Below are 15,294 nucleotides of genomic sequence, written 5' to 3' on the forward strand. Positions count from 1 at the left end.
ATGGAAAGCAAATTAACAGCAAAAATTCCTTTAAAAAAAATGCAGTTCAATTTGAGTTCAAAATTATTTCTTTAAAGTTTACATTCCCATATACAGACCATGAAAGCCTAAACTAATGGTTACACTATTTTTGACCACTAGATTGCAAAATACACTTTTGAACAAGATCTGTAAACATGGTAATTTAAAAAAAAGACAACAGAACAAGTTCCAATTTATATCTTTTTATTAATCCAAAAGTGTAGCGTTTATGCCACCAGAGCAGAAGCTGTAGAGGACTCACTGTAAACAAAGAGAAAACATGCCATTAGAGGGAGCACTCCTCGAAATAAGCACCACAGTTTATTTAGAACTTTTAGAGGAAACAATGTAGGACTAGTTTACATTGCAAGGATAACATTGTGTAAATATAAATTCAGTTTCTACGGTCATATTCTATAACAATACATATATTTGGTTAGAATTACCAACAAAAAAATCCAGTATGAAAGTTAATCAAATGCCTCAAATGAGAATTAATATAGAAATGTATAATTCCAATGTGTGAAGGGGACTGGCAGAAGTGGCACCAAGTAGCCAATCTGCTAATTTACCTCCAGCTTTTTCTAGCACAACAGAAATATCACTACTCTCAATAAAGGGAAGAGCAGGACAATGATTTGTGCATCTTTACATGCATGTAGCCCATGTGGATCAGTTAGTAAGTCTATGACATCATTGCGTTTAAATGTTTAACAGAAATGGAATTGAAACATAAAAACCAAAAGGAAAGCTTTCCAAAGCAAAACTAATACATACTACTTCCAGTTGGGGGCCAGTACTCTCTTGGTCTTGTAGTATCGGGCCAGCCTGTGGATCCTGCTTTCAATCAGAATCAGGCGGAACTTGGCATCCTTGTCCTGCAAGTATAGTAAAAAATTGTTATGGTATGACATGTAACATGTTTTGTATTACTGAATACGTGCACCCAGCCATGTAAACCCTAATAACTGCCAATACTAATAGCACATTTTGATTTTCAATACAATTTTAAAAAACTAATTTCAGGTGTGAAGCCGAAATCTTTAGACAAATTCAAGGAATGCAAGAGACTCATTTATGACCAAATTACAAACTGGATACATGATGGTGTAATTTGCCTCATGTCCTGCCTCCTGCACTCGTTATTTTTTTTAATGTGTAGGTATTTTGATCCATAAAATACATGTTTATGTTGATATATATGTTTGAACCTATGCGTTTTATTAGAAGGAATTTTCTAAAATCATTTGGCCAATTTTGACAGCCATGAGATGGCAATACAAAAATAAATTAAAAAAAAGTGAATATGACCATTAATGGTCTGAATATTAGACCTAGGTTTTGGGCCTAGTCTTGTTATACCTTTCTGTTTCTCTCCAGATGCTTCCTGACTGCCACAGCCTTCTTGATGAGGTGGTAGAGATCCTCAGGCAGGTCAGGGGCCAGACCCTTGGACTTGAGGATCCTCAGGATCTTGTTGCCAGTGACGAAACGTACCTGGGCCACACCATGGGAGTCCCTCAGAATCACACCTAGACAAGGCGACAAACAGACTTGAAACTTGACACCGTAGGTTGCTCACAAACTGCTTTATTCATCCAGTGTCCGCTTTCTTATGATATATTAAAAATAAATAAAAACAATTTCAACAAAATAGATAGTAATACAGCAGTCAGAGCAAACTTAGTTTAACTTGGCTCATTATCTACTTCCTCCTCTTAAACTAACCCACCCAGATACATTTTTTTTTTTTAAAGCAAACAACTTCAAAGTTTGTCGTAAATGCGGTTAACAAACCACATTTGCAAAATAACAGCTTACGTCAATGATATTGAGCTGGTGCCCAGCTAAAATAAGTTTCTTCAGACCTAAATATAGATACAATAATAGAGCAAAGTATCAAATATAGATGTATTATTATTATTATGTATGAATCAATTTCTGTAAATTTATATAAATGCTTACATCTTAAAAAACATTCTGTAGAGTAAACAACCCTGACAGGACTGTTTCCTAACATGTTTTGTTGAAGGGAGGCTTCTATTTATTATATTTTCCTATTATTGCACTGTTTAAACCTTGTTTTTAAATCACCTTATGTGCAGCCTGAAAGTTTGCATCACTCCTGAATGTTGCTTTGTTTTGCACAAGGGACCAGAAAAAAAAACTGGATGTAGTGAACTGAATACAGATGGTGATAAAGTAATTTCTTAAAACAACCAATGACAACTTGTAGACTGTCAGAAAATGTCCAAACTTTACTCTATGTCCTTGATAAAGGCAACGCAATTTTGTATAAAATTTTAAGTTGAAAAGGGGTGTGACTTAAAAGTCCACTAAAGTATGTAATTAATAGAGCAAGATGCTACAACACAAATTCCAAATTGTACTTAATCAGTCCCTTATGCTTTTCCTACCACCAACTGTGGACAGATTGCTGACCAGACACTGTTCTTCTGTGCTGTAGTCCTACAGTTAACATTCCAGTGGATGAAGTTCATAAAACTGCAAATGCTACATAAAGTCCTCCAGAAGGTACCGGTGCCCTTTAGTAGCTGAATACAATGGCATTCGTGGCTTTGTCCAAACTAATTTAATTTGGTTAAAGTGGTTAACAGTGAGATGTCAAAAAATTTGTCACCTGTATTGACTGGACAATTGAACAGCAGTAACATCTGCTCTACCACAACTAAAGCAATGTAAACCTGCTAAGTTATTAAACATACCACAAAGAAAACAACCAATTTTACTGTAATGATGTCTCCAATTTAACAACTGTGTTAACCCCACAGACTGTAAAAGGTTCAGCCACGTTTTATGAAAGAAAGCAAATATGCTAGTTCTGCATTCACTGACATTCTCAATTTTGGGAGTAACTCAGTCTGTAGGGAGTTGGGAACCACAGGGCTGCTGGATCAAGTCCCCATACAGACTAAAGTATGGTGGTGGGCTAGTAGCTGGAAATTATCTGTCACTGCCAAGTCTCGAGCAACACGAACCCCAACTGCGGTCTAGCTCAGTACTCTACATCTCCATTAGTGCTTATAGTACTGAGCATGTGTATTCAGGCCCATTTGTATGTTATAACAACAGAGTGAAAACGTAATTTTCCTTCCGGGATTAATAAAGTATTATTATAATATAAATTCTACAAACGTTGTAATCTGAATCTGAGGCCTATACCAGTGAAACTGCAGATGATGACTTTGTCCTGCATACCACCTACAGTTTGCAGTCATCAATACACTTTGTGATCATGTTTACTTTTCTGCATACGCATACAATAATACTTTAGTACATTTCTAGACCTAACCTTAGAGTAGTAACACTTACCAATCTGAGAGGGGGTCAGGCCCTTTTTGGCCAGCTTGAAGATCTGCTCTTTGACATCATCGGATGTCAGCTTCAGCCACTGCAAGTAATGTTTAAATGATTTACGAACTGATCAAATCTGTTTAGAAATATTTATTTAAATTAAACAATGATTTTATACTCACAGTGGGAACACTGCGCCTGTAAGGCAGAGCTGACTGGGACAAGCCCTTTCTATAGGAAAGAAAGACATGCGACTGGTTTAACACATTGGCAGTTTGAAGGAGAAAGCAAACATTACAGGCATGTTTAAAAGCAATGAAGGAAACATTTCTAGGAGCAATCTGCAAACCTGAGCTGGTAACGTTAATGGTTAATAGCTGGGCTAACGCTAGCTTTTTACTCGTGTTAGGGTTAACTATTCAAGTCTTAACGTCAAATGCTTAAGTTACAAGGATTTCATTTCTTCAACAGAACGGAAACATGTTGCATTTGGGCTGTGAATGTGTAAACTATTAGTGTCGAGTTAAAAAGGTCTGGCTTAAGTCAATCAGCAAAATCGTGGTGAGCTGGTAGTGCCGCTAGCTAAGGCAAGCTAACATCAGCTAGCTGGAGATGGATGTCGATTTAAGGGTGCGTATATTTAAGTTATTTCCTTGCTTCTAGGCTGGACAAAATAGCTCAACTTGGTCCTTAGACATCCATAACACGTTTACAAGCCATATCGTGCCATCAAAAGCGATCTGTCGAAACAATATTTTAACTTTAAATGATAAAAAGAGAGCTCACCCGGGAGCGTGCATGCGACCCATGATGGCGGTAGAGGAAGAGAGGCCGCACACGCGACAGAAAATGGTATTTTGCGCCTGCGCCGGAAGTGACGCAATGACGCAGAGAAAAGCTTTATTGACGCTTTTAACATTTCGCGATGTTATTATGAGAAGACATGAATGATCAAATTGATAATTTTATTTTGTTATGTAGGGATCCATTGGAGTGGCATCGAAGTTTTTGAAAGTCATGCAAGATATTTTGGTTTTTACTCTGGTTAGATGCCAGTGAATAGTCACCAATAATTACTGAATTCTCCTCATCAGTCTGTTTAACCGTAAGTAAATACATATTTCAGGTTATTATAATTCAGTTTGAACTTTATAACAACGTTAATCTACAGTAACAAAATCATTAAAACAATTATTCTATTAATATTGCTGAAAACAAGGCTAGATTACTGACTGAGCAAAGCAATGCCCAAGTACCATTGGAGTACCAGAGGCCTCAAGTTTACTGTGTGTTTTTGTTTGGGGATACATTTTACAATATTGCAATATTGTGTAGGCACAATATTTACTTAAATTGCATATGTTTTTAGATGGGGACTTTGTTTGGTCTGGAGGCTCTGTCTTGTGGAGGGGTCCTGTGTCAAAATATATTTCTAAAGCCCCAATCATTTATACCACGCTTATTTATGCATATTCCTTGACAATCTAAATGTACTGAGATTACTACCAAACAGATGATGAACCTGTGGCCAGGTAGTGTTCCAGTATAAGACTGCTGGATGGTGTCTGTGCTCTGGGGGAAAATACATATGTTACTTTCTTAACTGAGTCAATTCAGTTACCATACAAACTACTTAGAATAGCATTGTTTCAATTTCATGCATGGATGGGGGCGGCTGCAGGTCAGGTGGTAGAGAGAGGTTGGTGGTTCGATCTCCAGCTCGACCTGTCAAAATGTCCTTGAGCAGCTAGCTCAATGCAGATGGGGAATTCTTCATTAAATACAATCGAAGTAGCTTGAACTAGCCAAACTCACATCTGCATTGATGAAGGTATTCACCGCCCAACTGTAGTTACACCATGTAACTGGTTTGATCGAATACAAACCTTATAGGTTACACACACTCTTTGGGTAAAAATAGATAAGGCAGTAGGTGCTCAGTGTCTTAGTGTTATACAACAGAAACAAACAAGGAGTCATATTTGTTCCAAAACATTTAATTTGTTTTAGGAAAAGAGGGATTACAGTACAAACTGATCCATTCGGGTTACAGGTCACCAATTAAGAATAAATAACTGGCCATGTTAATACAAACTCTGCTTTCTTTCTTTGTACAGTCACTAAAAGAGTAGATCAAGTCAATAATATTCATTGTGTGAGTGATGCTCTTAGATCATAATTGTCTTGTAGATCTTCTCTTAAAAAAACCTTTTTCAGATACATTTCTTTATTAAACATTAACAACTTTAGATTTAAAGTTAGCGAGTAAAGAGGAAAGCAGCTAACGCTCAGAATCTTGTTCCCTTTTTGTGAAGATGTTTTATGTCAAAGTTGCCTTTTCAGCTTTGATCTGTGTTCAGTTTGTCTGACATTTCAACAAAATGTTTTCTCACTTAAATATCATAAAGCCTGGCTGGATCTGGACTTCACTAGCAGTTTAAGTTATTGCGAACATTTACCCAGTTACTCATCGAGGCGTCATTACACCACTCTAAGGCACTGGGAGTGAATGTGGTATTGCTGCCTCTGACAGCCTCAGGTCCAGACTCTCAGTCTTCCCATTTAACTCAGTCCATAAACGGCAATTAGAAAAATTATGGTTTTGAACCACCTGAAGGAAACACCTAACTGAGCCCAACTGGTCAACCATTATCTCTTCATCCAGAGCGTGTTCCAAAGCGTATGATACAATTTCCCCTTTAAGGTGTGCTGTGTGAAAATAGTCAAGTAATAACATAAGAGAAAATACCTGGTAGTGTGCATTTAGTGGCAGTTCACCATTACAAAAAACCTTTACGGTGCCGGTCCAGCACCAGACCTGCTCTGGGAGAACTACTGATATAGCTTTAGAGAATATAGATTTTTCTTTAATAAGGACATATCACATTGTTAATAAAATGTATATAGCAATAAGGCCAAGTTGAGCATTAAAAAGGGATTGTGAGGACAGACATGGGCCCCCTGTTCAGCTCCGTACTTGGGAAAGTGGTTTCATTTGCCGTCCTTCTCATTACTTTTGGCACGTTCTTGGGAAATCATAAGGTCACTGTTGATTTCATAGAATCTGGTGTGTGACTACTCTACCCAGAAGTGTCTGCTGCAAAGCAGGAAACCCTGATGCCTCATATTTGTCTAAATAGAAAATAAACAAGGAAAATGTAAAAATGAACCCCCTTTCTAGTCCTTAAAAAATAAATGTGTCAATCTATATATACTCTTCTGAAAGTAAGCCGTTTTGGTCCTCTAATATCAAAATGTACAAAACATTACAGCTCTTCGTTATAGTTTAGGAAAAATAGAGACAAAATAAGTGGAGATTGTTTGTCACAGAAACAATCTTAATTAGTTAAAGAGGGAAAAATAGTAAAGAATGGAGAGCAGGCTCGCCTTTGAGGGTTTGTGAATCGGCCTCTTCGGTCGCCCTTTGAGGGTGCGTCTGAAGGAGTTTTTAAGTCTGCATTCATGTCATATGGGAATAACCGCTGAAGCAACATGATGATTATTATTATTAAGCAATGGTGTGTTCAACCTTGTTTGAATCTGTCAAGATACCATGATGAAATTCTGAAGAATCAGGTTATTACTGATCAGTTGTTCAACACATGTACTTAATGATGCAGGTTTTTCAGCCACAAGCACAGCTGTTTCTTGCCATGAAAATACTTATTACAACATGAGTCATCTAAAAGAAACAGTCCATTTGGTTTGTTAAATTTCAAATGAAAATATCACTGCTTATATTTGAAATTTAATGATGTCAAAAATCCTTGCAAAAATGAGGGTCCATCTCCAGACCCCCAAGTTCTGAAGTAGTATTTTTATGAACTGAAAACTGCAGTGACCAGTATTTTCAAGAAAAAGGCCGCATCCGCCACCTTTCCCATATGATGTGAATGCAGCTTTTTGTCTGGAGACAAGGAGTCGTCCCCGGCTTTGGGAGAGGCAACGAGGGGTTAGAAGTAGGGGACGGCTGTAAGTTTGTACCACTTGACCGTCTCCTTGCTGAGGTCAAAGTCTTTGAGTCTGAGCGTGATGCCGCCCAGAAAGTAGTTCTCACGCAGCGACTCGGCACTGAGCACGCTCAGTTGAAGCTCCCGCAGGCCCAAGGTTTCCTTGCTGTAGCCGCTGTACACCAACTGTGGAGGAAGAGGAGGGAAAAGTGAATAAAGTGTCCTGATGGCCATGGAGTTCTTATTTGGGTTCAGCTGTTCACATGCGCATTGACCATTAATGAACCAGATCACATAATGTACTTATCAAAAGAAAAACCTCCCTTATGTTTACTTTTATAAAACCAAAACCATGGTTCTTGAGTTCAAGAATACATATATTAAATATACAAATGTAAGAAGTAATTGTTTTGTATTTCCTAACCATCTCATTGAAAGTAGGGTTCCTGGTTTTCCTTGAGATCTTTGTCTTGCGTTTGGAAGTCTTGTGTGGATCTGGAAGCAGGTAGGTTTTCACATATGGGTTGGGATCGGTTCCATCTTCTGAAACCTGAAGGTGAGCAGAGGGATTAATAGTATGACAGCGGATAGATACACAAAAAACTGTCAAAGCAGTTTACGTCGGGATCTGTATTAAATCATAGCTGTACATGTTTACCAGATCTCGGATGTGCATGACCATGATGAAGAGATTGCTGTTCCTGTAGGAGATTGAGAGCTTCACTTCTCCTTCCACCCGACCAGAAGTGGGACTCAGTGGAGGCTCTGCAACAGTTCGATAGATACCACTCATCACATTCAGGTTGGTGTTAACACAGGAACACATGCATTTTCTAACGAAGCTAACAACATAGCCTTTTCTCTTAGGTAGACACAGTCTTTTCACCCAAAAATTTTAAAACGATTAGCAGCATAGTAGCCAAATTGTTTCAGTAATAATCAGCCTGTGTCACACTCGCTGTATTTGTCATACAGCGAGTCTGACAAATACTTGAAGGAAGAGGATGAAAAGTGCAGGTATTTACCTGGTGCTCTGGGCGTGGCATCTAAGCCTTCGGTCTTGTCATCCCGTGCAATTGGATGAAAGAAGGTGTAGACCAGGTCACACTAGGAACAGAGAGCATGAGATGACTTCATTGACTGGTACAGAACACCTAACATTGACCCACTGAGTATCAGTGTGTGTGTATGTGTACCTGGGTGACCTCTGTGGAGCTCCTCATCAGGTTGTGGACGTAGTTGTTGAGCTCCAGCTTCCTCTTGGCAGCCACTTCTTTGATGTGGGTGCGACCGAGCACCATCTTGTTAGGGAAACTAGAAATAAGGAAACAGACAAGGTATATTTACTATTCCAAAGAATCGGATGTTACTCTCCGCTAAGCTACAGTACGGAGGTATCGTCAGCATAGCAGCCTCATAAGATCATAGAGGGAAAGTTAGGTGGGCGATAGTGGGTTTGTAGTGTAGGGAAATCAATCTAGAAGGTGAGATTCTCTCTTTACAAAACATGTAAAATAACTTCCTAATCACAGGATGCAATGAGCTGATGTGTCAATAAAGAAAAGTACTGTATTACAGTTTCGTATTAAGGACATCAGATCAGTAATTGAGACATAAAGAGGCTGAGGGACATGGTGGAGGTGATGTCTTACCCCGGCAGCTTCCAGAGGGGGAAGAGGATGGTGAGTTTGTTGTGGAGCTCCTGAAACTCATCGAAAGTGCGGAAGATAAACTGGGGCTCATTCTGACCTTCCCTCAGGATCCTCACCACATACGTCTGCACAGAGAGGACAGGGAGGGAGACAGACAACGCGATCAAGTGTCAGTGTCTTTCCCAGTTTACATCCAGAGATGTGATGGAACATGGACGTGACCAGAGGTGTCAAAAGTATTCACGTTCATTACTCAAGTAAAGATACTAGGGTTTAAAAAGACTTCTGTAAAAGCTGAAGTATCAACTCAAGCTTTTTACTCAAGTGAAAGTGTAAGTACTGGCTTCAAAACTACTTAAAGTATTAAAGTAAAAGTAATGTAAGGGGAAAAAAATGCCATTATTGCGATTAATTGCGAGTTAACTATGACATTAATGCGATTAAATATTTTAATCGTTTGACAGCACTAATAGATACCCAAAATTTCTACTTAAAGGTATTGTGGAGGATTTTCTTTTTCCGGGTGGATCATCAAGACTATTGGTCCTCCTAGTTGTCAATCATTCTGGCGCTATGTTTTACGTAAGGGCATCGTGCATGCCGTCGCCCTGCGGGTAGTTTTCGCTTTCTGTGCATGAATACTTTCAGGTGTATATGTGTGGTGAGCTACGAGTGTCTACGAAGGTATGACAAGAAGAGAAAGGCCTCTGAAGAAAGAAACAAGACCGGAGTGTTTTTGGGAGAATGTTTCTCACACGCTGGCGTATGCGCTAAAAAGCACAGGTTGGGCTCTCCACTGATGCCTCAGTCGCCAAGTTTCTCTCTACCGACAGGTAAAGTTTGGCATGCTATTTGGAAAAATCCATTTAAAATCACTGCTAGTGAAAGTTGATGTAAGCTATGATTAGCGATGCTAGCCCTGGCACAAGTCACGCACCGCGCAGACACTGTAAACATCTCAATTTGTGAAAAAGTGCAAATCTTCTTTTGGAAAGTAGGCTTGTATGAACCATGCCGACAGCAACTTGTAAACAGTGCACTCTCGTGCACACGTTTAATAGGCGTTACGTCTCGGGAGCAGGTAGAGTGTTGCGCATGTGCATTTTTTCAAAAAGTGGAGAGGGCGGATCTTTTCTAAAATTCGGGAAAATCCTCCACTATACCTTTAAGTAAGGTAATGGAGTATTTGTACTTTGTTACTTGACACCTCTGGACATGACCCAATGAAACTCACATAGTGCTTGTCGGGGTTGTATCTCTTTTGGAAGGAGAAGATGGAGGCGTGGATGATGCGGCCCTCCTGTTTCAAAGTGTATGTCTTAGGGGAGAACGACAGGATGGGCTCGTCGTTGGCTGGCAAACCAGAGAATCGTAGCTGGGCAAGGTTGTGGATGAAGAAGTTGAACTTGGTGGCTACGCTGCCCAGACTGGACTCTATTAGCCTGGAGAGGAGGGGGGGAAAATCAGAGAGAGAGAGATATATATATAGGTGGAGGTGAAACTAATATCAATATGCTGTTTTATCTTTGACCTTAAGCTTTACACAAAGTTTTCACAAGGTACATATTTTTAATCAACAAACTGTTAAAATCCAACTCGACTGGTTTTACAAAAACAAGCTCCACCTGATACTATTTCAAGTATGTCAGGAGTTTTTGTTGCTGTAATGTGAGACAGCAGCTATTCTTTTCCTTCATGTGCTTGTATTGCCACCTAGTGGATTTTGAGTTTGTAGCAGCAAAAAAAAAAAAAAAAAAAGAACAAGGAATTGTCCTTGAATTCACCGTTCTCAAAATAACAGGTCGGGTCAAAATAGCAGCTATGCACATGGGAATACTTCAGGAGAGAAAAAAAAAAAAAAGCTTAGAAGAGTGATTGATTTCTCCCATTTGTGAGATGTCTCCAATTTTGAGGGTGTTCAAGAGTTGGGGAAATTACATTTAAAACTTTACCCAAGCTGCCCATTTATGTTTACTGAAACGAGAGTGGAGAGAGATTAGTTTGGATCAGAGCTGGTAGAATAAAAGTTAATGCATTTACCTGGTGAAGAAGATAGTTGCCTCAGCATCTGTGTTGTGGGGCTGCAGGGCATCAAACACATATTTTAGATCCTGAGAGCCGGTCAGCTCTGGGAGGCCTGAGGACGTCATCTACAACACAAATTTACACACAGATTTACCCATCTATTGCTCATCATTGTGTACAGTAACATCATTACATATAGTATATATACTGTATACATATACCAAGATTATTAGGTCTTAATTAAGTTAATTAATAGCACAAAATAACAGCAAGATAATGCCATAAAAGTACTATAATTAAATATATATATATATTTTTTTAAGGCTGCTAATAATTTAGCATGATGCTTCTATCATTTCAGAATAAAGTTACACAAGACAGTGACAATTAGCTATACTCATGTTTACATGTATTTTACTTTTCCCTCATTGACTGTTTAATTATATTATTATTTATACAATACGAATACCAGCAGACATTCTTTTAAGAAACATCAAGAGGCCATATATTTCAGCATATTCCATAATCTGAAATTTCCAGGACAAAAGTGAAGCACTGATTTATTATGAAGGCCCAATTTATTCCTTATTTTGGCTCTTGCAGGTGCAAAAGAAAAGGGTTCTGCTTAACAATGAGGACACATCTTGCAGCACGAGTCAGCTGCAAGATGCAAAAACAAGAATGTTGAACTGCACCACAACTAGAGTTGCAATGATAGTCAATTAATCAATTAGTTGAGGTAAAAATGTATCTGCAACTATCTTATAAATTGATTAACCTCGTCGTCCCTGGTTCCAGCTTCTGCAATATGAGGATTTGCAGCTTTTCTTTGTTTTATATTATTTTATGGGGTTTGTGTGTGTGCGTACGTGCGTGCGTACGTGCGTGCGTGCGTGCGTTCTGTCTCACCAGTGACAACAGGTTGAGGAAAAGCCCAGAGTGCTTGCGGATGAGGTTGTAGGACTGGCAACACAAGTCTACAAACAGCTGGAAGCGACTGGTGGGACGCTCGCCTCCGTTGATGACGTACGCCATGTCAGAGGTCAGAACGAACGGAGCGCGGTCCCTGATGGGAAAGAAGGAGGCGAGGAGAGTGGTTTTAAATTCAGCTTCTGAGGAAGGTTAGTCCAGAAGTTATTAAAAAAATAAAAATATTTCAGTGGAGATGCTCAGAGGCTAAAAATAGAAGAGTGTGGTTGTAGGGCAGCCCACCAGCTGGGAATGAGTGCAGTGTGTGAGCTTTGAACCAGATCATGCTTGAAAATACACATTAATCTTTCTGAGTAGAAATACAGTAAATCCTACACATGAAATTCAGTGACTCACAAAAAGTTGATAGTTCTGGTGAGTTTCAATACTGACAATGTACCAAAAAGCTTTATGGCTTATCATGTACATATCTGTATCACTCTGACGCAAACACTTGGTATAACTTCACCTTTTGACAGTGGCATGGCGAATTCTGTGGAAGACTTTAAACGACGGACAGCACACCAAAGCAAGTTTTTATGCAGCGGACTGACAGGACACAGCGAACATGAGGAGAAGAATCGATTTACAGTTTGAGGGGCAAGACAACATGGACACTCTGGTACAGTTTTGGGCAAGCTTCGTGTGGAACATGTGACGGGGCGCGCAGGATGATTGTCATTTGGAACGGGCAGAACTGTGGTATGCGCACGCACACACGAAACCGCACATGAGGAACTGATGAAAGGGTGGAGTGGGAACGAAAAATGAAGAACAAAAGCTTTACTGGAAAAGGACAACAATGCCTAGGAAGCAACGCAGGGCGGGGCGGGTCAACAGCCGTAAAATGCCACAATCGTCACATAACAGCTGTTATCTCATTGGTTGCGCTTTAAAAAAGGTTAGCGGCAACCAAGTCAAAATAATTTGAACCAAGGGTATCGCTTCCGCCACTGGCACGGCCAGCGCAGTGCGTCTTTACTGCTGATTATGTGTGGGCGGCTTAAATGTATTCCCTACTTTTCCAGATGTTTCAAGCAAACCCAGAAATTATGAAATTCTTTTGCAGACTTCCCAGAGAGGAAGAGCTCCATATAGCTCAAGTATGCAAGTTGTGGTTTCTCTTTTATTAGTCATATGTAAGTTCACACAGGGTCAACGTTACAATGAAATGTATTTGACAAGAGAACAGGTCAGCTCAGCAATAATATAAGCATATATCTGATGACAAGTTTATTCCTGCGTCCTGCTCACATTCAGGGTCACACTTTGTGAAGGTAGATGTTTCGGGTCAGAGGTTGTGAGCGTGGAGTAAAGTTTCAGATTTATTGGTGTCACAAGTTCTACAACTACTATAAACTTCAAGTACAACAACGGTGTGTTTTTAACTCCTACAGAGCCAACTCAGGAAAATTATGGTTTTAATATTTGAGCCATTTCCCCCCCCACTAGTTTACCACCATAAGACATTAGAAAGCAGCTATGTGGTTAACTAAGACTGATGAAATCAATACTTTGTGTCAAACAAATAATAAATGTCATGTCATAGGTAGTGATGCAGTAAGTAGAATAATATGCAATAAATGGATTCAATATTAAGTTTTTTACTTTGGAGTGGTAGGTACATAGCTGTTTGGCTTGAAATGTGAGTGTGCACACATGCTTTATGCGTTTTACCTTCTCATACTCATCCTCGGCAGGGTTGTACTTGCGGAGCCACTCTGCCAGCGGTTTGTCCTTGAAGGAGCCGGTGACGCCGTACTCCACCTGGATCTTTCTCAGGGTGTCGGAGGACGGCACCAGCTCCACCATGCCTAAACAACACATCACAACTTCTATTAACGCACGTGAAAAAAAGCACACAACAGTCAGCTCTGTATTGGTTCTATAATGGTATTGTATTGCCGTAATGACGATGCCACTGCTTGTCATATTCAGCTGTCATTATTTCTGCCATCTTACAGCAACTACATACTTCCTTCCTTCTTATAAAACACCTCAGTAAAGAGAATATCTGTTCTTGCCATGGCCATGGTGATTTTAATTTCAGAGAGAAAGGTCATTTCCTTTCTGAAGAAGTGCAGAAGTTATTATTCTTCTTGCATTTTTGGCAGTTACCAAACACAACAGGTGCATTGCCACCTCATTCTTTACTGGATAAGGACTGACTCTGATTTGCATGTAGCCCACAAAAAAAATAAAAACAGATTGCAATGAGATTTGTGATCTGGCCAACAGACCTGTACGTATATATGTGGGAAAGTGTAAATCAAAAGGGTCTTAAATTTGACTTGAAACTCTTGAAATAACCAAACACACGTGTAAATGGGCCTTCTGTGTGCATTTGACTGTTACCTTTATCCTTGCCGGTGGAGATGCATTTGAAGTTGACAATGCGGAGGTCCAGCCCCTCCTGCAGCCAGATGCGATCCATGATGCGGATCATCTGAAGAGCCAACATGTCCTGCCTCAGGTCCTCTCCAACCTGACACACAAACATTACATCAAAACACTGCACTTTTATTGTTATTGGTTGGATTTCACTTCAGCCACCAGGGGGCGCAGTGTTCAGATAAGAGGCAAGGCAATGCAGCTTTATTTATATAGCACATTTCAGCAACAGGGCAATTCAAAGTTCTAACAAGCAAGCAACATTTTAGATGTAGCTGGTGATAACTCCAAAGTTTAAACTAGTGGAGCCTGTTTAAAAGAGCCACAAGAACCAGTTCTCACGTATATATACACCATATAATGATGACTGCTCATTTTGAGCATTTTCCACACAGTTCAAAATACTGTGTGTGGGTACAGTACCTTGAACATAACATTGATCTCTTGTCCCAGTGGGTCGGCGTTGACCAGGGCCAGCTTTAGGGGAACTGCGTTGGAGTTGAAGAAGGAGCAGGCCTACACACAAACACAAACCGACAGTATTGCTTTTTATATCCTGCACTACATTATGCTGTTCTGTTGTTTCTAGGATCCATTTTTACAACAGCATATAATCCCTGTCTTTCTTCGTTGTTGTCTTTATATCTTTTAGATTTATTTGGACATGTTTTTAAAGCCACTTTTGTCTCACTTACCCAGAGGCCACATAATGTAGGTCATCATTATGCTTCTCCAAAAATGTCACCATCCAATGACTACTACTACGTCTGGATCATTTCCTTAAAGTCATGTCTAACTAGGGAGGTATGCCAGAAGCCTGGGCTATAAAAAATGATACCCAGATAGATTCAGCAGAGGAAGGTCTGATTAGAAGATACTTTATCTCCAACAATTCATTTTGTGGCAAGTAGTGTTCCTCTTCTTACTTAGGAGGGTACATGCAGCTATTAGGACAAGTGACATCAAAAGTA

General features: G+C 39.6%; 2 protein-coding genes and 1 non-coding gene across 3 annotated transcripts in view; all 3 read right to left on the reverse strand.

Annotated features, from left to right (window-relative positions):
* Positions 1-208: 208 nt before the first annotated feature.
* rps13 (ribosomal protein S13) lies at positions 209-4,209 on the reverse strand. The gene is made up of 6 exons (XM_039808900.1): positions 4,123-4,209; positions 3,519-3,567; positions 3,355-3,433; positions 1,384-1,553; positions 799-899; positions 209-282 (listed from the first exon to the last, which is right to left on the reverse strand). Exons 1-6 carry the CDS (start codon positions 4,143-4,145, stop codon positions 249-251), a joined length of 456 nt encoding a protein of 151 aa, XP_039664834.1. The 5' UTR covers positions 4,146-4,209; the 3' UTR covers positions 209-248.
* On the reverse strand, positions 538-667 carry LOC120564824. The gene has a single exon (XR_005640161.1). It is a non-coding gene; the product is annotated as a small nucleolar RNA SNORA19 (small nucleolar RNA).
* Positions 4,210-5,315: 1,106 nt separating the features above from the next.
* The window catches only part of pik3c2a (phosphatidylinositol-4-phosphate 3-kinase, catalytic subunit type 2 alpha), a 51,887-nt gene continuing 41,908 nt past the window's right edge, over positions 5,316-15,294 (reverse strand). Inside the window, exons 21-33 of the mRNA XM_039808148.1 lie at positions 14,747-14,839; positions 14,288-14,417; positions 13,610-13,746; positions 12,523-12,629; positions 11,873-12,029; positions 10,979-11,088; positions 10,173-10,380; positions 8,939-9,063; positions 8,483-8,600; positions 8,312-8,393; positions 7,945-8,051; positions 7,711-7,836; positions 5,316-7,472 (exon numbers count right to left, since the gene is read on the reverse strand). Of these exons, the coding sequence (XP_039664082.1) occupies positions 7,290-7,472; positions 7,711-7,836; positions 7,945-8,051; positions 8,312-8,393; positions 8,483-8,600; positions 8,939-9,063; positions 10,173-10,380; positions 10,979-11,088; positions 11,873-12,029; positions 12,523-12,629; positions 13,610-13,746; positions 14,288-14,417; positions 14,747-14,839 (1,683 nt within the window). The 3' untranslated portion in view covers positions 5,316-7,289. The remainder of the gene's footprint in view (positions 7,473-7,710; positions 7,837-7,944; positions 8,052-8,311; positions 8,394-8,482; positions 8,601-8,938; positions 9,064-10,172; positions 10,381-10,978; positions 11,089-11,872; positions 12,030-12,522; positions 12,630-13,609; positions 13,747-14,287; positions 14,418-14,746; positions 14,840-15,294) is intronic.

This window comes from Perca fluviatilis, chromosome 8, assembly GCF_010015445.1.
Source record: "Perca fluviatilis chromosome 8, GENO_Pfluv_1.0, whole genome shotgun sequence".
NCBI lineage: Eukaryota > Metazoa > Chordata > Actinopteri > Perciformes > Percidae > Perca > Perca fluviatilis.